Raw genomic sequence first — 26,914 nt, 5'->3', positions numbered from 1 at the left:
CAAGCAGAAATACAGAGTCCTGGAAAACACAGATTTTTTTTGTGGACATGACAGTCCAAAAAAATCATTCCTTCCACACTGCAAGAGCTGTGCAGGTACCACTCTCTGCAGAGCTGCCTTTTTGGAGGCACAGGATCACACACAGAGATGCTGCTGCTGGAAATGAGATGCTTGCCCCCCCCAAACAACACAAAGCCCCAGAGGACAAAAGGCAGCACCCAGCAGGCTGCTGTTGCCATCCTGCCTCATATTTCAGGCTGGAAAAAGCAGGTGCTGTGGCACAGCTCCCCAGGCAGCCTCTCCTCAAGCAGATTTCTCCCCACCACGGAAAAGAACCCAGCCCTGCCCCATGCTGCCAGGTTTCCTCAGGTTTACAAGGTTTGCAGTTAAGGGACTGAATTTAGAAAATCTTCCCAAGTTCACCTCTCTGAATTTCTCTTCCTCTGGCGTATTTAAATACCATAAAATATTGGTTTTTAAAAAACCTCACTGCATTGTACAGCTTAAGGTCATTATTTTTACCATGCAACACTGCTCAGGCAAATGACATTTTCAGTAACATTCTTTAGGCACTCTCTGGGCCACACACACCACTAAACCTTGATTGATTCCCTCCACACCCTCAAAGATAAACTTCAGGTGTTGCATGACACAATCTTTCAGGTGACTGATTGTGTCCAATTCCTCCCCAATTCCTCTGCTTTAAACAATTCTCAGGGATGCACACGTGCACTTTATGCATTCATAGGAGCCTGGATGCAACCATGAAAAATTCACTCATTACCTTTTACAAAGTCTGCAAACACTGCTTTTCCCAGGTAACATTCCCTGGTTTTAATTGTAAATAAGCCCAAGCTTGTATCTATCCCTTCAAAAGCCAGCAGGTTTTTTCAAATCACTGAATAAAGATTTTTTTTCACCCTTGTGTGAAAATACATGACCTTGTAATTTCCATTTTTTTTTTTTTTTCACTTTCCAGGCTGCATCAAGCTCATGTCCTTTCCCTGAGTTTAGTCACCAACATCTGCAGAAACTGAGCAAAAGTCATGGAACAGGAATTTCAAAGGTATTTTTCAGGGACCAACTATTTAAGGATTGATACACCAAAGAGTGAGCTGAATTCTAGAATTTACCTTCTCCTGGGTGCTCAGGCATCTGCAATTGACCTCCCTCAGTGACACCATTTCATTAACAAGACAACTCTGCTTCATCTCTTCACAACACTTTTAGGAAAATCTAAATTATTTTAGAAAACAGCATAGATATTTCAGAACATAAACATTTCAGGAAACACGAAATTATTGTTTTTAGAAAAATGCCTTGGCTCCTTTCAAGAAAGAAGCCAAACCCACCCTGGGGGACAAACCCACCCACAAAGACACCATCCAGATGTCACCAAATCTCCCACCCTGTGCACAGGACAAAGTGAGAAATTTCCACCAGGGCTAAAGGTTGGGCAGACTGTTCAGATGCTCAACTAATCAAAATAAACATAATTGGAAGGTTTTCTCTGGGAAGAAGCAGATAATTGATAAACCATGAATTGTCACTCCCACAACCACTGTCTGAAGGCAGATGGGATGTCAAATGGGCACAGGAAACCTCAAAATGATTCCTGACTCATGTGGAAATTACAAAATTATTTGTAATTCCTGCTTGCCTGGATGCACACGTGCAACTTAAATGAGCATTAATAGAAGTTAATGCACCAATGAGAAAAAAAAATATATCTTACTTTCATTATAGCCCTTTCCCCTCAAAAATTAATGTTTTTTTTTGTTACTATGTCCTGCACTGTAACTTTACAGGATTTAAAGACACAGCAAACAAACCTTTAGAAACAGCAGCTGGAAACTCAGCCAGGCAGGCTTGGAATAAGCCATCCAGCTCCAGGATCTCCCACTCCTCTTTCCCAGACCTCCAGTGGACTATTTCCTTCTGCAAAGCTGGAAGAGCCATTTTGACAGGACACCCATGTTCTATTCACAAATATAAATCTTTTATTTAATAATAATTATCTACACACAAATGAACAACAGGAGGCAGAGTCAGAACTCTTCCAGCAGAATGTTGACACAACATGATCTTAATATTATTATTTTTTTTTTTTTCAGCTGAACACCCATCACCTTACTGGTCAATGTGTATTTCACAGTTCCATTCTGCAAATAAACTTGAACATAATTTAAAAATCTCAACATCAGGAGAAGTGGGTAACTACCATGTAACAACTGCTGAGAGTAAACTGAGGGAAACCTGCAAGTAGCAAAAGATGAATTTCTATCTGTAAAATGCAAAACACCCTCCCCAAACCACTAATTTAATTTGTTCATCTGAAAGCAGAACAGCCAAAACTTTGTGTGTTGTCTTCATATCCTGTGCCTGTAAGGCTTTACATGAGAATTAAAATTAAATTCTGCAGGTTCATAGTTACCAGGTGACTGCACACTGCAAGAAGCAGCCCCTTTTAAAAATATTTTTCACCAACACATTTCCTTTGAAAACAAGAGAAAAGGGGAAAAGAAATAAAATGTCTTTTTTTCCACTCTGAAATTGCAGACAAGGATTTTTATAATGATAGCAATGACCTGAATTTTGAAAAAGAACCAGCTAAAAGTCCAGAGTATGAAAAAGCTGCTGTTTAGAAAAATGAAGTTCCTGATTACAGCACAAGCAGAATTACCAAGATCCAGAGAGGCTGTGAAAGAGCTCCAAAATTAATCCATTTCCTTTTGAAAGAGGCACCACATTCCCTATCTCAGGAATCAGTGCTCTGCAGTGAGAGTCAGGGAATAAAAGTTGGGAGTCAGGAATAAAAGTTAAAAATAACAATTAAAAAAAAAAAAAAAGGAAAAAAAAAAAAAAGAAAAGGAAAAAAAGAAAAGGAAAAAAAGAAAAGGAAAAAAAGAAAAGGAGAAAAAGAAAAGGAGAAAAAGAAAAGGAGAAAAAGAAAAGGGAAAAAAGAAAAGGGAAAAAAGAAAAGGGAAAAAAGAAAAGGGAAAAAAGAAAAGGAAAAAAAGAAAAGGAAAAAAAGAAAAGGAAAAAAAGAAAAGGAAAAAAAGAAAAGGAAAAAAAGAAAAGGAAAAAAAAGGAAAAAAAGAAAAGGAAAAAAAAGGAAAAAAAGAAAAGGAAAAAAAGAAAAGGAAAAAAAAAGGAAAAAAAAGAAAAGGAAAAAAAAGAAAGAAGAAAAAGGAAAAAGAAAAAGAAAAAAGAAGAAAGAAGAAAGAGAGCACAAGTTTTAGTTTCTAGCAGGCAAGAGCCACCAAGTCTCAGTCTTACATCCCCAAAATGCTGCCTCAATTACAACTCTTCCTTTTTTAGGACAAGCCCTCATTAGAGTTACCTCCCCTCAGCCCCTTGGAGCTGGACAAAGCTGCAGCACCTTGATCAGCATCAAAACCCACGGCAGAGACAGGAGCTGGATCAAACCCTTTACAGATTTCAACATAAAAAGACTTTTTAATAAACCTTTGCTAACAGTTTCTGGCAGTTCAGAGATAACGGAACCTTTATAGTCAAACTCACTGCTGTCAGGGACCAAAAAAGGAGACAATTAGTGAAAATAAAAGGAAGATTGTATGCCAGAAGAATCTGGAATTACTACCACGTTAACAAGACTTCACTCTGCTTTGCATTCCAAGGATGAAAATCCAAGCCCTTGTATTCCGTACGCTTTAAAAATAATTTTCACCCAGAGATTGATGCCAGGTTGGGGTTTTTTTTTCACCCATCATTTTCACAGAGAGGAAGTGAGTGCCTAGCAGGAGAGAGAGCAAAGGTTTCCTTTAAGTTATTGTTCCTCTATTAAGTTTCAGAGGAGGGTGTAACACAGAAAAATAAACACTATTTGCAACTAAAGCTCCAGAAGAACCAAATTCAGTGCTTTGCCAGTGCCCACCTTAAGAAATCTTGCACCTGATTTACAAACATAATTATCAGTGTAATTATACTGGTCTCATTCCCCAGAGGGAAAAAAAATTATTCCTTTTCAACATATAAGACAAAGATTTTTATTTTTAAATTCACCGTGAAGAATTATACCTGAACAGTTCCTATATTTTTTTTTTTTTTTACATATATAGAGACATAGGAAACAATAAATACCATGGCTAACATCTGGTAAATCCCCCTGGAGATTTACCTCAAAGCCTAAAGAAACCACAATACTGCTGGGGTGGGCTGACTTTGGGCTGGATGCTGGTGCCCACCAAGCTGCTCCATCCCTGCCCTCCTCAGCTGCACAGGGGAGAGAAAATAAACCAAATATCTGGTGGGTCAGGACAAGGACAGGGACATCACTCAGCAGTGTCACAGGAGAAAGAGACTCCACTCAGGGAAACTGATTTAATTTACTGCCCATAAGTAAGGGTGGGGTAATGAAAAAATAAACCAAATCTTAAAACACCTTCCCCCATCCCTCCCTCCCTCCCTCCCTCCCAGGCTCAATTCCACCGAGTTCCTCCGAGCAGCTCAGGGGGACAGGGAATGGGGTTTGGGGACAGGGAATGGGGCTTGGGGGCAGGGAATGGGGCTTGGGGACAGGGAATGGGGCTTGGGGACAGGGAATGGGGCTTGGGGACAGTTCACCACATCTCCTTCCCTGCTCTTCACACCCTTTCCCTGCTCCAGTGAGGACTCTCCACAGGGTCCCAGCCTCCTCTGGGCACATCCACCTCCTCTGCTGGGGGGTGAAGGTGGGTACCTGCTCACTGTGGACCTCCAGGGGCTGCAGGTTGTTTTCTGCTCCATCCTGGACCTCCAGGGGCTGCAAGGGGTCACTGAGCCCCAGCAGGGACTTCACCAGGGGCAAATCTCTGCTTTGGCACCTGGAGCTCCTCCTTCCCCACTCCTGCTGTCTGCAGAGCTGTTCCTCTCACCTATTCTCACTCCTCTCTCCACCTCCTGTTCCACTGCAGTTTTTTTTTTCCCCTCTTCTGAAATACATCACCCCAGAGACACCACCACCATGGCTGATGGGCTCAGCCCCAGGCAGGGGCTCAGCCCCAACCCTCACCACACCAACCCCACACACCTGCAGTGTCCTGCAAACCACAGAGACTCAGCTTTTCTTGACACTGAGGAGTTTTTTGGCTATTGACACGAGGAGATTATTCTAGCCACGCTTTCACCATTATCCAGGACTTTTCTCATACATTAATGACATAATAGAAATTGATGGAAGCCTTTATTGAATCTTAATTGCTCCCTAAGACCACGACTGAAATAGGAAAAGGGACTGCACTCTGCTTTGACTTCTACAGCAGATGCTGAGGGTACATAATCCTGAACTCTGACTTTTTCTTAATCTAAGGGGAACTTCTGATTCTTCCTATCTACATACAGCACTTTCTGTACAGCCACACAATATTTTGTCAATTCCAGATTTTTGCCAGCTCTTCAAAACACTTGGTTTTCTTGTGGAGTAACATCAATACATTTCCTGAAGGTCCAGTCTGAAATTTCTTTTTTGAAGGGTGAGATGGATAATTCTGATGTTTAGTTTGCTACTAGAAGCCTCTAATATTTTGCTGAGGATTTTCTTATTCTTCACAAGGAAGAGCATTTTAAACCAGAGCAATTTAAATTGCACCTTCCTCACTAGCAAATGAGTTCAAATTAGCCCAATTACAATTAAAACATGACATTTATCAACCATTAATGATGAGAAATAATGTAAACCAAGGACAGATCTGTCTACAATTTAATAATCCACCTCAAGCAACTACCAGGAGAATTTACCAATGCCTAAAAATTGCCATAAATTACACTCTTGGCTGAGAAGTTTTAAGTTTTTGAAAAAGCTGAGCTCTTGCAGACGCCACTGAATAGTAGAGATTTCTAAAGATGTAAAAATAGAATTCCTTTGGTTGAAATTCCACCCCTCTGAGAAACTGTAGAACACAAAAGCTGCAAAACCCAGAAGTTTCTGAACGCCATCTCGGACACAAGAGTTGTGTTTCACTGTCACCTGCTGCATTTTTAACCTCTTCTAGAGAACGAATCCAGGACCAGAACTCAGCATGAACAATTCCCACAGCCTTTCACACTACTGTTTATTTCTTCTTCCAGTTTCTTCCTTTCCTCCTCTTTGGACACCCGGCTCCCTCTCCCTTCCCAGTGGGGGTTGTTGTGACTGTTCAGTGCTTTGCTGCTCTGCGTGTGCCACATTTCAGAGTAGAGGTTGTTGGGACTTGCAAGGAGATCTTTGTGTCTACCACGTTCCACAACTTTACCCTGCAAAAGAAGGGGAGTAAATCAGTAAGCAGATCACCAGATCTTCAGGGGTATCAATGCTGCCAGCACATGGGCCACAGTTTTGATCACAGGAATTATTAATGACCAAGAGCTTGGGACAGAAAGCAGTGACTGGGGATGTGGTGCACTGCAAGCTGAAAACAAGGAGCTGTGTCCTTCCCAGCCTGACATAAATGGGAATGTAGAGGCCTTTTGTCCACCTGGACAACATTTAGAGCCCAGCAACATGAAAAGTTTTAATATCTAAACTGGAAGAGGTATTTAAAGTAAGTGCAGACCTCTGTATGAGAAAACAGGGGTTGTACAACTAGTGCAAAAATGAAGGTACCAAGTCATGTGCCTGCCTTTGCTTGATAACTAACACACACTAGGAAGCTAAAAGCAAGGAGCACAGAGAGAGAGAGAGATGTACTAGATAAGCAAAACACATTAAAAATCAAATCCTAAAAACAATTAGTGCAAAATGGGGCTTTAGATGGGTGCTCAGTAACCTGGGTCACTGCACTTGCCATCATGACAGCTGTATGGGCAGCTCAGGTCATCTGTGCTGTTCTCAAGAGCAGAGATGATTTATTTATCCTTGTGGAAACAGGGAGGAAGAGCTGGAGAGAACTAAAACCTACAGACAGTGAAAACACTGCTCTCCAAAAAAAACTACACTCACCCTTTTACTTTCAGATACACATTTACACTCACTGACTTCAAATTAAAATAATGTATTCATTCCCCAGCTACCCTTTTCTCTGGGGAAAAGACAGCATTAGATGGACAACTGCATGGATTTTATATTAGTTCCAAATTTTGATCTATGATTAAATCTACCTCCTTGTGACAGCTGCTGATGAACATGCTGGGAAAAAAATTGGGTCTTGTCACTTCTGTTACTAGTCATGCTGGTGGAACTTGAGCAAATAGACACTTGCCCAACATAAGTGCAGAATTTACTTAAAAACTTCAAGAGGTTGATTTAGAGAGTTCACTGTAGCAAAGGCTGGGCTTTAATAACTCCTGAACAATCACCAACAATGTATATTCCCTGCTCAGCATTAAGATCAACACCACGGTGTTTGTTTCCTCCCTCAAAACCAATTCTGACCAGCCTTAGGCAAAGGTGCTGAAGCTGTGCTGGCACCTTTGCATTGCTCAGCAAAACCCAGGCACAAACACCTTCCCTGCTCTCTCAGCTGAGCATGATTTGCCTGCTTGCTGACTCGGAGCTCATCCATCAAAGCTGAGACCACGGGAAGCAACTTTCTGCTGAGCAAACCCGGGTGATGCCTCATGAAGCACTCCAAGTGAGGCACGGGGCTGCCTTACTCATTCAGGATCTTTGTTACACCACCAGCACTCAGGGAGAATCCAGCCCTGGCTGGTTTACAGCTTTAGGTTGGGCTTTTATTTTTAGTGTAACAGTTCTGCTGTAACACAAAACAGACTCTTAGGAAAGCTGTGAAAAACTTGCCTGCAAAACAAAAAGTCGCAGCTTGCTTGTAACGCGTTAAGGAAACATTTGCTCCAGGTTTTAACAGCCAGCTACACAAAGGATACACCTTAGGAAATGAGTTTTCAGCAAAAGCTGAAACAACCTCCCCTCCCCAGCCCAAACAAATAAAAACTGAGCAGCACGAGTGACTTATTCCACTACTTTTGAGGTTCTATTCCTCCTTTTGAGGTTCAGGTGAAGCTGAGATTTCTACAGCAAAGAGGGGCATGAATGTCACCATTTCTTAAGATTTTATTCTAATTTCCCACAAAATCATTTAATGTATTTTAGGAATAATTTATTGTCTTTTAGATATGCATATTTTAGTCACTAAATATACCTATGAATGCAAGCATATAAATAGCAGCTGAAAAAAAAAGAACCCAGAGATAAATTTAACATCCATTAGCAGCAGATCAGGGCATTGTATTTTCAGCATTATGAGGGAAAGGTGTAACTCTAAGTTATAATAAGGGTATTTATTTTAAACCCATAAACAGATATGGATAATAGAAAAGAAACTGGACACAGGACAGAGTGAATTAACAGCTGAATTAGTAACAGTGATGTAAGTAAATCAAATGTTGAAACATTTTTTTTTTCATACAAAAGAAGCATAAAGGAGGGGGAGGGAGGGAAATAATATTTTTTCTACAGGTATAGTAGGAAATGGTGTCCAAATCTGTAACATAATTAAATCAACCAATCCTACTGGAAACAGGATTTTTTCTTTCTATTGAAAATATGAAAAACAGACAGAATATTTGTGAAAAACAGACCCTGAGTAATGAGAATGAAGTGTAAATGGGGGGAACACAACTGGAAACCTAATTTGACAGAAGCATGGAACAAATTACATTTAAAAGCTGCAACATTAAGCCAGTCCTAGAGCATCAAGTGAAATTGGTCACAATCCATATAAAGAAATGCAATTAAAAGAACAATGGAAATGAAGTAAGAATACAACACATCAGGGCCAAACCAACAGATTTCTGCAACTGAGAAGCTGCCAGTTGCAAAGAAAAGAAACATAAAAAGCAAAGTGCAGGTTAGACTTTTCTAACAATTCATTTCCAAAGAAAGAACTTCCAGTGGCTTGGTGGGAGTGTAATATTTCAAAGCAGACAGGCAGATTCACCAAAATTCACCTCACCTGATCCAGCACAATGATTTCATCTGCATCCACCACCGTGGACAGGCGGTGAGCGATGAAAACCGAGGTGCGGTGCTTCACCAGGTCCCTCATGGCACTGAGAATATTCTGCAGGATGAAACCAGAAACAAACTCTCACACAGTCCCCACTGGTACAAAGAGAAGTCAAATGCTGCCTAGAAATATGTAAATTGCTGTAAATACGTGCTGAGAAACATCTCCAGTACTGCTATAGCTTCACAAAAATCCAGCTGCGAGGATCTACAAAAGAATCCCAGGCATGAAATATTGTTGGCTCTAATAAAGTCCTCTAACTAAAAAAAAAATACACTTTTATTCATAGAATAATGCAGATATCCCAAGAGCAATGCTACTGGACTTCAGGAAAAACTTCCCTGTGCAGCCATGCTACAAAAGCAGCATAAACAGCAGCAAAGGCACCCGAGGATAATAAACAGGAATTACAATTCGAGAAATTTGCTCAATAATCTGGGTAAATGAACACAAACAGCTCTAGTTTTTGATGACATTTGTTATTATTGCTGGTGCTGAGGGTTCTGTGTCTAAGCAGAGATGTAGTTATGAAGCCTGATGCAGTTACTGTGGTAGTGTCATGACATCCCTGTCACAACCCTGATGCTTCACAGCCCTCCCTGTGAAACACAAACGAATTCATCCCAGCACTGCAGGTCCCACCTGCCCATTGGCACCTCAGAAAGAGGCTGCACAGCAAACAAGAGGTCTTCTATTCTGCATTACACCACAGTTATTTAGAAGACATTTAAAATGAGTGGTAGGTGTCTTCTAAACACCTTTGAATGTGAACTGGAAGGCTTTGTGGCCACTGAGGTACTTGCACCAGTCTCCAGAGATGAACTTTAAATGGTGAAGTGGACCTCAAGAATGTAAAAGAGAAAATTAACCCAGAGACAGAGCTGAAATTCTTCACTGTGCCTCAGGGTTCACAGACTCAGTATCTCTGCTCTGCTCTCCAGGCAAAGCACCTCACAATAATGGTACCAGGAAAGCACATGACAGCAAGCTGACAAAAAGAACAGAATTCTTTCTGAGAGGGGAAAAAAACCAACCCAAAACCCAACAAGGACAAAGGTATTAGGAACAGACATCACTGCACCACTAAGTTTTCTGATTTTTTTTCTCCCAATTTACCTCTTCTGTAATTGAATCTAAAGATGATGTGGCTTCATCATAGAGAAGAATAGGAGGCTCCTTTAGCATTGCTCGAGCGATTGCAACTCTTTGCTTTTCTCCTCCTGAGCAGAGCGTGGAGGGGGAGGGTGGGGAAAAAAAAATAAAGATGAAGTTACCATCATGATATTCTAAACTCAGGAGCAGACAGGACTACTTTCATACTTGGTTCATTAAAACTCACAGCTTGACAATACCCACATTTGAAAGCCTTATTAGAACAACAAAATCCAGGGTCTTGACTTACATTTGGAGCATTTTGACTTCTTTGGTTCCAGGCTCTGCCAGCACAGGAACTTTGCACACACATATCCTCTTTTCTCTCCCCAGTGTTTTCTCTGTGTCCATGCCTGCTGTATTTGATTTCATTCAGCTTGCACAGACATTTTTATTTTTTAGGTCTCTCCTTGACTTTCATCTAACTTTCCACTCTGTAATGCTCTGGATTTAAAATGCCCACACCTGACAGTTGTAACCATGTAAAGAACACAATTGTGTAAAGAACACAAATAATATGGTACTGAAAAACACCTTCATTATGCAGTCTCCAGCCTGTTGGTTTCTGACAGAACCAAGTTTTCTGACTAGTTTCCTTCCTTCACAATTCTTACAGCCAACATCAACTCAAGAATAACTTAAAACAACTTTTCCAGAAAGGAAAACAGGTGCCTTTGAGAACTTAAACCCTGCTAAACATTTGGTATGCGATGCAAACATTTCACTTTTGTGCACTTGTCCTCCTTTGTTTTGCTCAAGACTTCAAAACATTCCATTTAATGCCATTATATTCTTGTTCTTGTTCTATTCCTATAAGGACAGAACATGCTTTAATAAGCCATTTAAAAGGCTGATAATGCTGCAGTTCAAATTTTAAACTGTGTTTGGCAGAACTCAGTAACAATTGGAACTGTACAATTTACTCAGTCTATTTTAATACACTCTCCCTCTCTCTCTCTCTCTCTCCTTTAAAGTGTGTTGAAAACTCAGTTTGGCAATACCCATGTTTGAAAGACATACTACAACAAGAGGATCCAAGGTCTTCCCTTAAATTTGTAGCAATTTTTCCTCCATGTTCTTCCTCAGCCATCCTCAGGACAGCAGCACATCAACCACCTCATGCAGAGAGTCAGGGCTGTGGGCAGCTACAGCTCTGTCCTTTACACAGCCACCAGAAAACACTGACATGGATTTTGTTTGAAAAAGCCCAAACCAACCTGGTTTTCATCATTTATTCATGAGGAAGCAAATTAGGATTGCAGCCTTACCCAGCCCCATTGCTCACACACCCAGGACCCTGTTGGCTGTTGTGCCTTTCACTGAGACACCCACCAAGCCACTGGGGCCTGAAAACCTCAATTTCCAGCAGACATGTACAATGTCAGGACAGCAAAGAGATCACTTAAATTCAGAGCTTTCACTCCCTCTACTTCTCTCATGAAATATTGCTTAAAAAAGACAAAACAAGTCAGGATTTTGTGTTTTTCTTAGAGCAGGAGTGTAAGAAACCCTACTCAACTTAAAAAAACATTAAACAGATTCAGAAATTAATCTAATACATACCTTTACAACAACACAGGGAGCCTTTCATCTGTTCAGAAAACTACAGAGATTCCAAGCAACATAAAACTCATTTTTACAGAGCTACTGAAGGAACTCCAAGATATGCATTTGACAGCTCCAACCCACTGAACAACTAAACCATTTCTGGCCATTACAACTCTCATTATCAATGCAAATATTGATCTAACAGAAGCAGTGGCCACCTTAGCTTCCCATTCCAACCTGGAACCACAAACTGGCACCTGCAAGCAAAACCACACAGGATCAAACTCCCTAAGAGCTGAGCACAAAAATGCATTTAAAATCAATTCAGTGAATAACGTGAAGAAGCCCAAGATGAGCAGACATTTCTGAGAGGATTAGCCTGTAACTCCTGTACCCTGACTGGAAACACTACTGAGGCCTGTTTATCACTGTTGTTTGCTGATACTTCATCTAATTCTGATACTCATTTAATTGAAAAGAAACTAAAAATGCTCCTTCCATGGCAGATGCCCACTCTGAGCTCTTTTTCTGTCACCTCAGAAATCCAACACCTTTCTCTTGAGAAGCATTTTACATACTTTTTTTTTTCTTTAAATACAAACAAAACAGAAAATGAAGACACTTCACTTCTTAAACATCATTTCATTAAAGCACTGTGCAAGGGGTGCTTACGACCATCACAGCAGGAGCACAAAGCAAAGGATGGAGTAACCCTGACTATCAACAGCAAACCCAAACCCCCCCCGAACCTCCAGCTGACCCAAAAGTTTCAATTTAAGGACACAAACTTGCAAGCTCTGTGCACACATAGAAACCTATCACATCCTCCAGGCAGAGCACACACACAGCAAGTTCCCAGTGCTACTCACATGCATTTCACTACCCAAATAGATCAGAGGAAAGATCATTTTTACTTAGCTGCATCAACTTGCTCATGTATCAACTCATTTAAAGCTGTCCCCTGAAAATACATGCCTTAAAATAGCTTGTAGGCTACAGCTGCCTTAAGCTACAGATCTTTGTATTAATCACAGAGTGGTTTGGGTTGGAAGGGACCTTAAAGATCATCCAGTTCCAAGCCCCCTGCATGGGCAGGGACACCTCCCACTACACCACGTTGCTCAAGGCCCCATCCAGCCTGGCCTTGAACACTTCAGGGAGGGAGCAGGCACAGCTTTTCCCTGGGCAACCTGTTCCAGTGTCTCAGCACCTTTACTGGAAAGAATTTCTCCCTAATGTCTATTCTATTCTCTGCTCTTCAATTTTTAAATCATTTCCCCTTGCCCTCTCACTACACACCTGTACAAAAAGCTCTCCCCCAGCTTTCTTGTAGACCCCTTTCAGATATGGGAAGGTTGCTCTAAGGTCACCTCAGAGCCTCCTCTTCTCCAGGCTGAACAACCCCACCTTCCTCAGACCCTCATCACAGGGGAGGAGCTCCAGTGCTTAATATTTAGCCTCACAATTACACTACAGCATACAGAAGCCACAAAGCAATTCTGACTGAAGAATAACTGAACAACACAACAACACAACAACAACCCCAACTGAACAATGACACAACAACCCCATGGGGAGCTCCAGGCTGGGCACAGAGTGGCAGAAAGGGACCTGGGAGTCTGGATTGCCAGGAAGCTGAAGAGGAGGCAGCAGTGTGCCCAGGTGGCCAAGAAGGCCAATGGCATCCTGGGCTGGCTCAGGAACAGCGTGGCCAGCAGGTCCAGGGAAGGGATTCTGCCCCTGGGCTCAGCCCTGGGGAGGCCACAGCTTGAGTCCTGTGTCCAGTTCTGGGCCCCTCAGCTCAGGAAGGAGCTTGAGGTGCTGGAGCAGGTCCAGAGAAGAGCAAGGAGGCTGGGAAGGGATCCAGCACAAGTCCTGTGAGGAAGGGCTGAGGGAGCTGGGGGTGTTGAGGCTGGAGAAGAGGAGGCTCAGGGGAGACCTCATCACTCTCTACAACTCCCTGAAAGGAGGTTGGAGCCAGGGGGGGTTGGGCTCTTTTCCCAGGCAACTCTCAGCAAGACAAGAGGGCACAAGAGGTCTCAAGTTGTGACAGGGGAGGTTTAGGTTGGACATAAGAAAGAATTTCTTTCTGGAGAGGGTGATCAGGCATTGGAATGGGCTGCCCAGGGAAGGGGTGGATTCTCCATCCCTGGAGATATTTCCAAAGAGCCTGGATGTGGCACTCAGTGCCATGGGCTGGGAACCACGGGGGGAGTGGAGCAAGGGTTGGACTTGATGAGCTCTGAGGTCCCTTCCAACCCAGCCCATTCTAGGATTCTATGAACTTTGAGGCAGCAGCAAAGGACAGGAAGAGTTTGTGTGCTTCAGAACCTACCTGAGAGCTTGAGCCCTCTCTCCCCAACCTGGGTGTTGTAACCCTTGGGCATCCGCAGGATCGCGTCGTGGATCCCCGCCAGCTTTGCCACAGCATAAACCTCCTCTGGGGTGGCACCAATGTTGCCATAGAGCAGATTGTAATAGATGGTATTATGGAAGAGAACAGCATCCTGTATTTATGGGGAAAAAAATTAATAAATGCTTTAAAGAAGCAACCATGAACAAGAGTTTAAAAATTGACCCCGATCCACAAAAGAAATCAAACGGGAAGAGCTTAGGGTTTTCCACAAAGCCTGAAGGTAAAAGTATTTGGGGAAATTTCTTTTCCAAAAATGGGATTTTGTGTCCTAACATATAGTCATGCATATGTGTTACCACTTTGCTAACTCATTATGGGTGGTAATCAGCTATAAAGTTAAATCACTTAAAGCAGGAGGCAGTTTCTCATGAAGAGGCTTAAACACATTGCAGAAACTGGATCTAAGTGGTGATGCACATAAAAACATCATAGCTCCTGAGGGGAGGAAAAAAAACCCAAAAAGCACTAAAAAAAAGAAGTAAACAACACCACTGCATTAGGATTGGCCTTCAGACTGAACCACAACATCAGAACAGCATAATTACTGTTATGTTGGACTACCTGGGGAGAATGAAACATGGAATACCTGAGGCACAACTCCTAGGGACTTCCTCAGACTTTCCAAACTGACATCTCTGATATTCTGTCCAGCAATGTAAATATTTCCCTTCTGAGGTTCATAGAAACGAAACAATAACCTCACAATTGTGCTTTTCCTGAAATGGAAAAGAATTGAAGCTGATGTTACTCTCCTGGTTCGCCGTTTACAATCTCCAACCAGAACTGATGTCACAAACAAAAATCAAAAAAAACAGGGAAATGCAAGAACAAACACATTTAAGACACACACAATTCTGCATCATTGATTTGGTGTAGTTAGTCCATTTACCCACCCTGACCCACTACCTCCTACAATGGCCACTTTCTTTCCTGCAGGGACCTCAAAAGACACTCCAGCAAGGACTTTCTGCCCCTCAAGGTATTCAAAATGCACATTCTCAAAGGCAATGTCAGCAGTCTGTGGTGTGATCTGCAGGGGTGGAGCCAGCTCTTTGTCCTATTAAAAGAAGAGTGCCACTTTATATGCTGCCCAGAAAGTACCTCAAGCAGTTCAACAAGCTGAACACAGTCCATTTCCTAGCTCAGAAAAAGGCAAACAGTGCATCTGCCACACAAGTGGAAGTGGTTTGTTCCTCCTTTCCCCCAGCGAAGGCAAAAATTTCTGCTGTAAAAAAACTCTGCTTCACAATTTCTTTCACAGTGATCAATTCTGCACTCATTAATTACAAATAAAAATTAAAGCACAAGGCATGAATGCTTATTAAAAAAAAAAAAAAAAGACCTCAGAACCAACACAGCTTTCAGGAAGCAACCTCTGCTGTCACTAAAAGGCTCTGCAGGAAAAAATTGCACTGCCTGCACTTAAAGGTGAGGCACAAGAGCACCTTTCTTGAACAGGAATTAAACCTGGAAGGTAACAGAGCAAAATGATGGCACTGTCAGAAAACAGCCCTATTAAGTGCCCAGATACTTGAGGAAAATAAGCTACTACTTACTTTAATTTTGGTATCTACACTGAGAAGTGTGAACAAGGTATTCATATCTAGCAGTGCTTGTCTTGTCTCTCTGTACACTGTTCCCAGGAAGTTTAGGGGCAGAGAAAGCTGGAACAGCAATCCATTCACCATCACCAGATCTCCAACAGAAAGGCTGCCTTAAAATGGATGTGAGAGAACAAGGAGACTTGAAGAGTTGTCTTGTTAGGAAGCACCAAAAGATTAAAAAATGATCAAGTCAATCAAACGTAGTTTCTTTTATCATCATTATTTTTTGTAGTTTCTTTTTAACCAGATATTTAAATAGTAAAGAAAATGCATCCCCAGAAGATCAGATTTTATACAGGAAGGTGCCTGAAACCAACAGCACTGTTTGTTAAGATTTCACTTAAAAAAAAAAAAAAAAAAAAAAAAAAAAAAAAGCAGCTATAATAGCACCAGGAAAATAAGACAAGCAGCAGATCAGGAAATTCATGGAAAACATCAGCTTGTAAAGTTGTAAATCCCACAGAGAAACACAAAGGGCAGTAAATGAGTTAGAAGGGGAGGAACTAATGCAGGAAAGCAAGAATCAGGGAAGCCAATCTTAAGTGCAATTACAGATAAATCCAAATGCCAGAATTTGTCATGATCAGGAGAGGACTTGCACACTGTGTACAACAGAGCTGCTAAAACACACAGTGAGAACCTCTGGGCAGCTTAATATAAAATATGCTGATCAAGGAAAAAAACTGGGGATGACAGAGTTGCTAAAGGTAAGTGCCAGGTCAGGTCAGCTGAAACAGGCCTGGAAAGATGATTTAAAGGTGTGTTTCTACCATCCTGCTTAAAGGCTATTCTAAATTTTCTTTAAGACAGCCATAAACTGCACTTGCTGACTTATCCATTCACAGGGTAACTCTTCCCTGTCCTGGCATCTCTTAAAAAGAACAAATCAAATGCAAGAAAGACAACATGACATAAAGGTCTGCCCTTCAAACACATCTTGGAAGCTGACAGTGTTCAAACCATCATTATTTTTACTCTAAAACCACATTGCTTTAGCTGAGCTTCCTCTCCAGACTGCATACACCTACTGTATTATTAGGCTATGTTGTGCCTTCCCAAAAAAGAAGGCTTTATGTAGTAAATTAGACAAATATAGATTAAAACTAGCATGAGGAAACAATTCTTTTAATCATGTGCCCTTATGAATCTAAGGAAAGTAAAGGACACAGGTAATAAAACTACTGGAGACAAAACACATGGGCATACACACACTGGAGAAAAATTCCAAGTCTTGCCAGCATGGGAAGGGAGAAGGGTAAAAAGAAAGGACCTTTGTGGAAGGTTCACACAAATATTTGTATATATATGTGTCTTTCACAATCCTTCAACAGAAACTTCCTGAAGTTAAATTTTATTAGGATCCAACTGCTAAACTTTTAAAATGTTTCTAATAAAACCATACTAGTTACTTATTTATATATATAATGAAATCAGTAATACTCCAAGAAGCAGAAATACCCAAAACTCTTAAGCAAAAATACTCAAAATGAGCTATCACATCCACCATAAGTTAATTTTAATTAACACCTCTGTTATGGACAAATTAAAGGCTTAGCTTACAGACACTTTTAGCTTACAGACAGATGAGTTACCTGCAACAATGCCCTGGCTGGCAAGCACCATGATGGCTGTTAAGCCAATGCTGAATATAGCACTTTGCCCAAAGTTGAGGAGAGCTAAACTCGAGGTAGTCTTCAGGGAGGCCTTTTCATAAGTCTTCAGGAACTCATCATACCGTTGGGCTTCATATTTTTCATTATTGAAATACTGTGATACACACAGAAACAACAAATGTCACATTCTCCAGCAGGCTGGGCTGTACATTTCACAAGAAAGTTGAGGATAAAGATCCTGCACACACACATACGACCCCTCTTTAACACTTCTAAAGAGAAAAGAAGATAAAAGTTTAGTGCACAAAGGCAAAAAACAACCCCAGCATGTTCTGCACTGGGAAGAAAGACATGGAGATGCCCACCATGCTCATATTCTAGTTACAGGGGGTGTGTTCTGCAGAACTTCTACCTGATTAACATCAAAACCAAGCATCAGCTGCTATTAAATACTAGAAGATAAATTTACTGTCTCCTGTGTATTAGAAGATGCTTCTCATTGTGAAAGTGGAAAGTTCTGTAGAACTTCTCACACTGTGTCTACCTCTGGGTCCTTCCTCCCAGGCAACTACATCACTTATCTTTCTTGGATGTGCTCTCCAATTAAAACCAGCATAAAATAAGCACAAATCAGAACTTCTACCTGATTAACATCAAAACCAAGCATCAGCTGCTACTAAATACTAGAAGATAAATTTACTGTCTCCTGTGTATTAGAAGATCCTTCTCATTGTGAAAGTGGAAAGTTCTGTAGAATTTCTCACACTGTGTCTACCTCTGGGTCCTTCCTCCCAGGCAATTACATCACTTATCTTTCTTGGATGTGCTCTCCAATTAAAACCAGCATAAAATAAGCACAAATCTGGATGATTTCAAAGCTTTCCAAAGGATTTTTTAACAGAAGAAGAACCAAGAGAACTGCTTTCATGTCTCACCAAGAGTCTCTTTCATGTGGACATTGCAATGGAGTACCACAAACCTCAAAGGTAAAAACAGTACATGTGGTCACTTGAGAAGACAACATATTGCAGGCTGACACTGAGAAGACAATTTTTGAAAACAAGTGAAGAGAAGCTTCTACCAGGCTAAGTTACACTGTGCAGAAAGTGATGGTCAAGGTGATTCAGTCATGAAACTTCTCAGCCCATTAACAAATGGACTTTCTCAAGCTCTGCTAACAACCTTCTCACTACTCTGCCAGTATCATGTATTTTCCCCAAATGAATGATGTTTTTAAATATGCTCCTGCTCCAAACACACAGCCCTGTAAAAGATGAATCTTTTGCCTCACTGTCCTTAGGCTGACAGAAACCAGACAAAGAGCCCAGAGGTGAAGATGGTTCTTACCTTCACAGTCTCATAATTCAGCAGGGAATCGATGGCAGCGTTGCCCGCGTCGTTATCTGCTTTGTTCATTTCTATCCGAAATTTTGTCCTGAAAAAGGAAATTTAATGCAGTCAGGAGTTGAGGCTGAGGCAACACTGAGTCCCCTGAGCACCCTGAGGACTTCCCTTACCTCCACTGTGTGATTCCTATCGTGAAGGCTGCGTAGGCTCCCAGAGTCCCCAGGGTCACCAAAGCGAACTCCGCACCACATTTGTAATACTGGAATATTTAAAACCAAAGGAAAAAAAAGGTCAGAGGCATTTTCAGGGCTTCAATCCTGCCTCAAAATTCTGATAGCTCAGCCCCTGACAAGAACTCTGAAGGCCCCTCCCAACAGACTCCCTGCTCTGAGCAGCTGAAGACTAAATTCAGGCATAAATTGAAAAGGAAAGGAGCAAGGAGCAGGTAGAGATAAAAAGGCAGGAGATGAAGAACAGGGAGTGTGCAACATCCCACCAGCAAGTTATTTTTGCCACTCTAAAACATAACTGTTGCTGATCTTTGTCCTGTTAGCACAAGCAAGCATTTGTTTACTTGCTTTTCAGGTGGGTTTTGAATGAGATCTGAAGACTGCAGAAGAAATAAATGGCCTTGCAAAACAATTTATGAAGCATTTTCTCTCTCCTTCAGGGTACATCAGGAGAGAAAAGCTGTATGAAGAAAAATTAAAGCATCAAGGCAGGCTGGCTGACAGCAAGCTTGATTTGTAACTTCCAAAGGTTATAAAATTTAACACAATATCAACAGGGGTTTTAACCCACATGGTTAGATTCATATTTGATTAAGTCCTTCTAAAAAAGAAGGGGTATAAACAAAATGAGATTCTAGTTTAAGCTACATAATTGAGATTTAGGTTTCAGATTTCAAGGACAGTAAGTGTGATTTATAAAAGAAAAATTTTAAATTGATCTTATTTAGCTTAGGCTTCTACTTGCAGGTTTTATGGTCAAAAAGATAATTTTAACTTCTAAGCTCTGGATTAGAAAAGACACATATTAGAAAGGATCCAAAATCCCTCCTCTATCCTCAAGACAAAGACACAACATTCCTGGACATTTATGGCCTGCTTCCTCCTTATATACCCAGATATATTTATTTGATCTTCATGTGCACAGTTTATTTTTTTTTAATATAATGTTTTCAACAATTCTGAAGTAAAACATTAAAAACTATCCATGTTTCACTGGCTGAAAATAGGTGTTAAATGTGAAAATAATTTCAAACAAGCCAATTTAAAACAACGTGTTTGAAAATTGTGGATTGCTCTCCATCACAGCAGCTGCTTTCACATCCATCTTGTAAATTCTATTATTATTAAAACTCAGTAGACTTTGATAAAAGAAAAAACCAGTGTATCACTCCTAGATGAGACCACCCTGACTCATGAATAAACAACACTCACCAGAACTCCACTGACCAGGGCCACTTCAAACATGGTGGGTCCCAGATTAAACACCAGAGCACTGAGGACAAAACTGATGCCTCGTGTTCCTCTGTCAATGGTTTTTGAGAGAGCTCCAGTTTGCCTGCTTAGGTGGAATGCCAGATCCAGGTTGTGAAGATGCAGGAAAACATTCTTTGCTATCCTCCTGATTGAATTTTGAGCTACTTTCCCAAATACTGCATTTCTAGCCTCATTAAATAACGCTGCCCCAGCTTTTGAGATACCATCTAAAAAAGAGAAAAGAAAGAAAAAAAGATTAAAAAAATTTACAAAACGAAAATAATTCTATTTCTAACTTCCCTTCATGCATGAAATTACATTAGCCTCATTCTTTACAAATTTTCAACATTTTTAACTCCAAGGTACTTTATACTTAATTGCCCCAAAACTTCATGCTCTTTTTTCATTCAGAAACCATTGTGCACACATTTTAAATCACTTTCTTTTGCAGTTGGTTATAAGAAAGGGTAGGATTCATCATCAAGAATCGTTCCTATAAGCATTATTTAATTTTTTTTTAATTGGAATAGCAGAAGCATGGTCACAGAAGGTTGGAGACAGACACCAAGAGTGAAATAACAATGAAATAACCAGCCAGGATGGTGCCCAGAGCAGAGGCAGCAGCTCTGCTGTCCCACTGCCTCCCTGAGGATTTGGGAACCCCACTTACAGCCCACGAGAACAGCAGTTGCCACAGTTGCCACTGTGTTTGGTGCATCCCCGAGGTGCAGGATGTTGCCAGATAATTGGTTGAGGTTGTCTACTGCATATTTAAACATGAAGGGAACCAGTATATTCATGGCCTAAAAGCACAAGAACACCAGTTAGAGTGGGGGCATTAAAACATGTCCATGGAGCATGACAATTTTTGCTGAAATTGCTGTACTGTTACATTTAGTTCTTGAGCCACTTAGTGCAGGTGAGATGGCTCTCTTGATTTTATAAGCAGTGTTCTCCATACTATTAAGTCTTTACTCCAGGGACTGCAGAGTTAGCTTGGCTCTCAGTGGCTCCTTTTAATTATCAATTTCTCTCCTAAACAAACTGTAGACTGCAGAGTCACTTCAGCTGAGCCTGAGCACTCCATGCAGCAACAGCCAGAGGAGGAAATGAATCAAGGAGCAGACACTGCATGATGCATACTCATAATCCTACTAAATTATGTCATCATTACAGGTTGTTTGCTCTTTGTGATACTGGCACAGCTCAGGCTGAAGAACTCCTGCTACAAAAGAGCCAACTCCCACACACTGCTAGCCCCAGATGTCTGAAACCAAAAAGCCCTGGTGAAGTGGATTGCAGGAGTTCACCTCCCCTTTGTCTCTTCTGATATTTAAATATTACTGAGATATTCAAGTAATGCTTTCCACTTGCAACACACTGTAAATATTTACTTAATACCTACATTAAGCTTCTGCACTCCACAAGGCTGCAGGCTACACATCACTAAAACAACAGCAGCTTTCAAACAAAACACCCATGTCATATCCACAACCCAACACTTAGTGGTCATTCAGTGGTTTTGTAAGAGCACCAAGACCCAAATGCTTCTCCTCTCACAGTGGTGTCTCCTCTGCATGCAAAAAGCAGGACAGGGGCAGAGACCAACCTCAGGATTCTCCATTTTCACACCTGCAGCATGAGGAAACACTGAAAACCTTAGAGAAAACAGAATTCTTAAGTCTTGTTGATGTTCCATTGTCGCATCACTGATTCGTGCCATGAAATAAATTAGAAACTAAATTCATTAAAAATTTAATTTCGTATAATTTATAGAATTCCTTTACTCAAACTGCTTCTGTGAAGATTTGAAAATAATGTGTAGGAGTTTTTTTGCAGTTGAGCAAGGATGTTCACACCTACAAGCTTACAATCACAGCAGATGTTAACATACAGGGAGCTGACTTTGCTTAAAGTTACTTTGATGATTTTTCTTCCTTCTTTTTTTTTCTCCTCCAGTATTTGGGAAAAATTGTGGGTAGATGACAAATTATTCTACATGAGAAGAAACAAAAAACCAAAACAGATTGAGAAAGCTATTTCAGCTCTCTCCACCAAATGTTTTGGATACCCACTTACATCTCAACTGTATTTAGGGATGTCTGTCAGAGCTGAGAAGTCCAGTGAAAAACCTGTAAATTAACTGGATAAAACTAGGCTATAAGTGAAACTCTTTCATAACTTCACTCTAAATTCAAGCTGAAGACAGGTTTTTAGTATCTGTAACTAACCCAGTACCAAATATTCCCAGTGGCACAAGGTACTGTAAGGAGTGGCAGAAAAGTGCTTCTTTAAGAAGGGGAACTGGAGTTTTGAAAACACATTTTTATCTATAGGATCAAAGAAAAAAATATTAAGATTCTTTTTATTTGTCTGTCCTGTTAATTTTTAAAGACTGTTTTAGGCATAAGTTTTAAATGCAAATAAGAAAGCAACCCATCTTCTCTTCCCCTCTTGAGTCTCCCATATGAGATAGAATAAATAAGAAAAAAACCTTACTAAATTCTCAATACAGCATAATCTAAACAACTCCTGAGAGGAAACAGATGAGATTTGAGGGCATCTAGATGAGATTATTACTGCTTGGTTTGTGACTTAACAAACCAGGTGAAAGATCAGGTCCTACTTCAGATACATTCTCCTGAAACTTATCCAGAGCCATTCAGCAACAGTTCCCCTTTTAATAGATGGGAATTATGGAAACCTCCATAAAAAATAAAAGAAAAAGGACCCGAGGTCAGCACTATCTGCAGAAAGCCCACAAATACCATCAAAGCAGCAGCAATGTCTGAGAACTTCAGTTACACAGAGCAGAGGCCAGGGCACTGCCATCACATGTTTAAACCTTAACCATCAAGCCCCACAAAGAACTGAGGATGTTTTAACAAAGGTTTTGAATCTTTACAATACTGAAATTCAAATTCTATCCCCCCCCAGCCCCAGTATAATAATAATAATAAAAAACCAAAAACTAATTTTCCCTCTGGAGCTCAAAATATGGGTGGCATTTAATTCCTGATGAAGACAAAATCACTACCATGCATGTTACAGTGCTGAGCACCACAACAAAATGCAGGTTTTCCTGGCACAGACCACTCAGCAGAAAATAAAAGTTTTGTAATGCAGATTGTCCTGATTTGCTGCAGATTCTCACAGATCCCTCTGCAGGGATTTTTCCTCCTCAGTACACTGTGCTCCACTACAGGTAGTTCAGAAATAGAACGACAGAGATATTTTAAAGCCCATTTAAAGAAAAGAGATTTATTCTTCAAATTGAAGTTCTCCAGTCACAATTAATTTAGCAGGTAACAGCCTACAATTTTGCAGAAATGTCTTCTTTTAAATCAATATAATTCTACCCAATAGAGTTTTAAATGAAATTTAAAACCTGGTTGCAGGTTATAGTTGTTCTCACTCCTGGAGGGTAAAGCCTGAATAAGAACAAGGCAGCATGATATTGCATTTAATTAGCAATCAAGGCAGTCTGCTTCCCAGTCATATAAAAAAGAAAGAAAAAAAAAAAAAAAAAGAAGTTAATCTTACAAAGTTTATAGCAAGAGGGATGAGAGGCCATTATTAGAAATAGGTCTTTCCTACTTAATTTGTTAATTCAGTGAGATCACATTCACATGAATGGAAGCAAAGCATCCACCTTCTACACAAACTCACAGCTACCTCTTCATGGCCCAGATTTGCTGGCACAGAACAAAAAGCTTTGAGCACACCTGGGTGTTCCCTGTGAAAAGCCACCATACAAAACCATTGTCTTACACCAGAGGTTTTTCCCCCCTTTTCCTAAAAGCTTGGTAACAGTTCCCACTAAAAAGCCCCCTTTAAGATAAATCTGCAAGTTTTCTCTTTATAATTTTGAATTAATAGCTTACCCCTGCCTGAATTTACTGGAAAGCAGATACAGAACCCATGAACTCATCCCTGTTCAATTGCCCACATTTAACAGCACGTTCTGCTCTAATGCATCATGCTTAAATGAATTTTTTTTTTTTTAATGACTGCACTGTTTTGATCTGACAATGCATCATCCTCTCTATTCCCTCGTGGGACTACACTACTTTTAAAGCAAACACAGTCTTATCTTTCATTTTGCTCTTCCCAGTATTTTTTGTTTAATAAAGATGATGGATTAGTGACAGGCTGAGCCCCAACATGATAAAACTGGTCTACAGTGAACTCTCCTTTTGCCAATAATTCAATGAGAAATGTTGACAGGAAGATGACTGAATTTATCTCTGGACCAGTGTAAATGTGCACATCCAACAACTCCACTTGTGGAAATATAAGCAGAAATCTCCAGCCCTTATGGAGATATAACTGCTAAAGGAGATAACAAATCTGGTCCAAAACAGGGAAGAAGCATCTGGCTTGATGCCTTCTTTGAATTTAATGACAACTGGAAACATACTTTTTCCAGTAAGAGGAAAAAAATTATTAAAAAAAACTTTCCACTTGAAACTTCTCAAAAACCTAACAGCTTCTGAAGGCTTATTGTAATGACCTCACTCCATCTGAGCCCTTAAAAACACCAAACACCACAACCACAGGTACACACTGACTGATCACACACCATCTCTGCAGACAGACAAAACTCACAACACTTGTATCCTGCCTCCTTACCCAAACCATTTCTTCTCCTTAAACTTCCAGGATCAGCAGTCAGCAGAAATGCAGATAAGTCTGCAAGACTTCTCTGGCTCATGAATAACACATGCTTGGGCTGTGACCCAGAGGCCAAACCCTTTCCAGGCTGACAGAGGTGACAAGCCATTTTGTCACATTCATGTGTTTCACCCTGCTTCTCAGAAGCCCCAGCACTATTTTTTTTTTCTTGTGCCACAGCTGATAAAGGGAAGAAACAGGAAAGTAAAGCTGCACTTACTCAACGTGCACCCCAGCAGAGATGACAAAAAAAAAAAAAAAAAAAAATCCAAGAGGGAACGTGGAAAATGAAAAACAGAGATGGAGAGCCTGATGAAACTGAGCAGGCTAATCTGTGTCTAAAAACATAGATAATGCCTTGTGCACTCCTCTTATCTTCCTGTCACATCTTTCAGATTGCACACATCTAGATAGGCTATAAATATTTTAAGATAAAAATTTAAAGCGTGTCATAACACAACAAATCTTCCAAAGACAAAAAAAAAAAAAAGATGGTGTTAGCCCTAAAGCAGACTCCATCCTGTCAGCTCCCAGTCATAAAAACCCCATACAAACAGCTCACTTCCAAGGCTAACAACACTTCTAGTGGTTACATGCAGGCAAAAAGGAACCAAAAATCACAATAATTTGTTTAGTGACAGGCAACTGGGCCCCACAAAAGGAGTCAAGACAGATTGTTACTGCAGGCTCTTCAGCAGCTGCATGCACTGTGGCTCTTGTTTTGAAATTGAATTTTACTGAACTGGAAGATTTAAAGAGACAAATTGTTTCTCAAGCAGGAGATAAGATCTCCAGCTTGTTTTGTGGATAAGTAGAGCCCAATCAAAACGGTTGTGAACTCCAAGAAATTGGCCAAAAAAGGCTTACGAAAGTATTTCTTACTGGGGAAGGTGCCCAGTAGCAGACAGCATGGTCACACAGGGAAATTTGGGTCAAAACTGGAAATTTTGGATTGAAAAGTGGCAATTTTGGGCAAAAGGGAGAAATATGGGGGGGAATGGGGCCAAAAGAGCTAATTTTGTGGTTGAAAAATGTCTATTGGGTGAAATGTGATCATTTTGGAGTAAAAAACCAGTGATTTGGGGCAAAATGGGTGGATTTGAGGTAAAATTGTGTAAAGTCTACTCGATTTTGGGGGCTAAAAAAGGGGAATTTGGGTCGAAAGTGGAAATTCTGTGGTAAAAAGTGGCGATTTTGGGCAAAAAGTGCAGATTTGGGGTAAAATCAGGTAAAACGACTCAAATTTTAGGGTTAAAAAAGGGAAATTTTGCATAGAGAACTATGCAAAAGCCCTAAAAACAATCATAGACAAAAGTCATAATAAGGTTGTAAATCTTTTAGATGCAGACAAGTTCATAGTGAACCAAAAAAAAAAAAAAAATCATGTCAGGACTGCAGTGAGGAGAAAGACCTGCTGGAATTCTTGTGCTGACACAACTACATAGCAGGGAAACTTTAACAAACTGCTTGTGTGGTCTATCAAGTACATTTTAATTAACCTCACAAGCAATCAGAACAAAGAGCTCCCAAATGGGATAATGAGGCAACTGCACAGGATTATACATGGTCCAGGTAAACTAATTTGTATTTAATTTTCTCTAGGACAAAGTGACCTTTAGTTTGCTCTGGAAAAAAAGCAGATGTTCAAGGCTCACAGATATGACAACAGCTCTGAAACAAACTGTGCTGTGTCACTTATGCCACAGAAACTGCTTTGCATGTGTGAAGTACACTGAAATTTCAGAAAATTTGTCCCACAAAGGAAGAGTGGACACAGCTCAGCTGATGAGGGGTGTCTTGCTAAATGGCAGTTACCTGAAAATGCTTGAGTTCTAACACAGCTTTGTTAGGACAGAAGGAGAACAAAACAAAGAACATTAGTAAAGGATTGCTAGGAGACATCCACAAAATTTTCCACCCCAGTCAGTTATAATGTATGTTCTGTAGAGAGCTTGCTGTGTGCTTTCCCAGTGAAATCCTTGTTTCCCAAAGCAAACACTCTCACAAAACACTTCTGCATTAACAGGCAGCTCTTAAAACCTTGGCAAAACTCAACAGGTTTTCTGCTCACACAGAAATATCGAGACAAGACTGGAGCTCAAATCCCCTTTTCCACAGCACAGCAAGAGCT

General features: G+C 40.6%; 1 protein-coding gene across 2 annotated transcripts in view; it reads right to left on the bottom strand.

The window, feature by feature from the left end:
• Positions 1-3,994: 3,994 nt before the first annotated feature.
• The window catches only part of ABCB7 (ATP binding cassette subfamily B member 7), a 35,294-nt gene continuing 12,374 nt past the window's right edge, over positions 3,995-26,914 (bottom strand). Inside the window, exons 5-16 of one of the 2 annotated variants that reach the window (XR_011728629.1) lie at positions 20,780-20,912; positions 20,068-20,336; positions 18,796-18,884; positions 18,626-18,713; positions 17,258-17,432; positions 15,618-15,775; positions 14,955-15,118; positions 14,648-14,777; positions 13,981-14,152; positions 10,062-10,165; positions 8,892-9,067; positions 3,995-6,234 (exon numbers count right to left, since the gene is read on the bottom strand). Coding sequence is in view for 1 of the 2 variants with exons in the window: in XM_071757641.1 (XP_071613742.1) it covers positions 6,016-6,234; positions 8,892-8,999; positions 10,062-10,165; positions 13,981-14,152; positions 14,648-14,777; positions 14,955-15,118; positions 15,618-15,775; positions 17,258-17,432; positions 18,626-18,713; positions 18,796-18,884; positions 20,068-20,336; positions 20,780-20,912 (1,809 nt within the window). In the remaining variant the exon portion in view is untranslated. The remainder of the gene's footprint in view (positions 6,235-8,891; positions 9,068-10,061; positions 10,166-13,980; positions 14,153-14,647; positions 14,778-14,954; positions 15,119-15,617; positions 15,776-17,257; positions 17,433-18,625; positions 18,714-18,795; positions 18,885-20,067; positions 20,337-20,779; positions 20,913-26,914) is intronic. The other variant, XM_071757641.1, reaches the window with a different exon arrangement.

The sequence above is a fragment of the Heliangelus exortis genome, chromosome 14 (genome assembly GCF_036169615.1).
Source record: "Heliangelus exortis chromosome 14, bHelExo1.hap1, whole genome shotgun sequence".
NCBI classification, from domain to species: domain Eukaryota; kingdom Metazoa; phylum Chordata; class Aves; order Apodiformes; family Trochilidae; genus Heliangelus; species Heliangelus exortis.
This window is presented reverse-complemented; position numbering and strand designations above follow the sequence as displayed.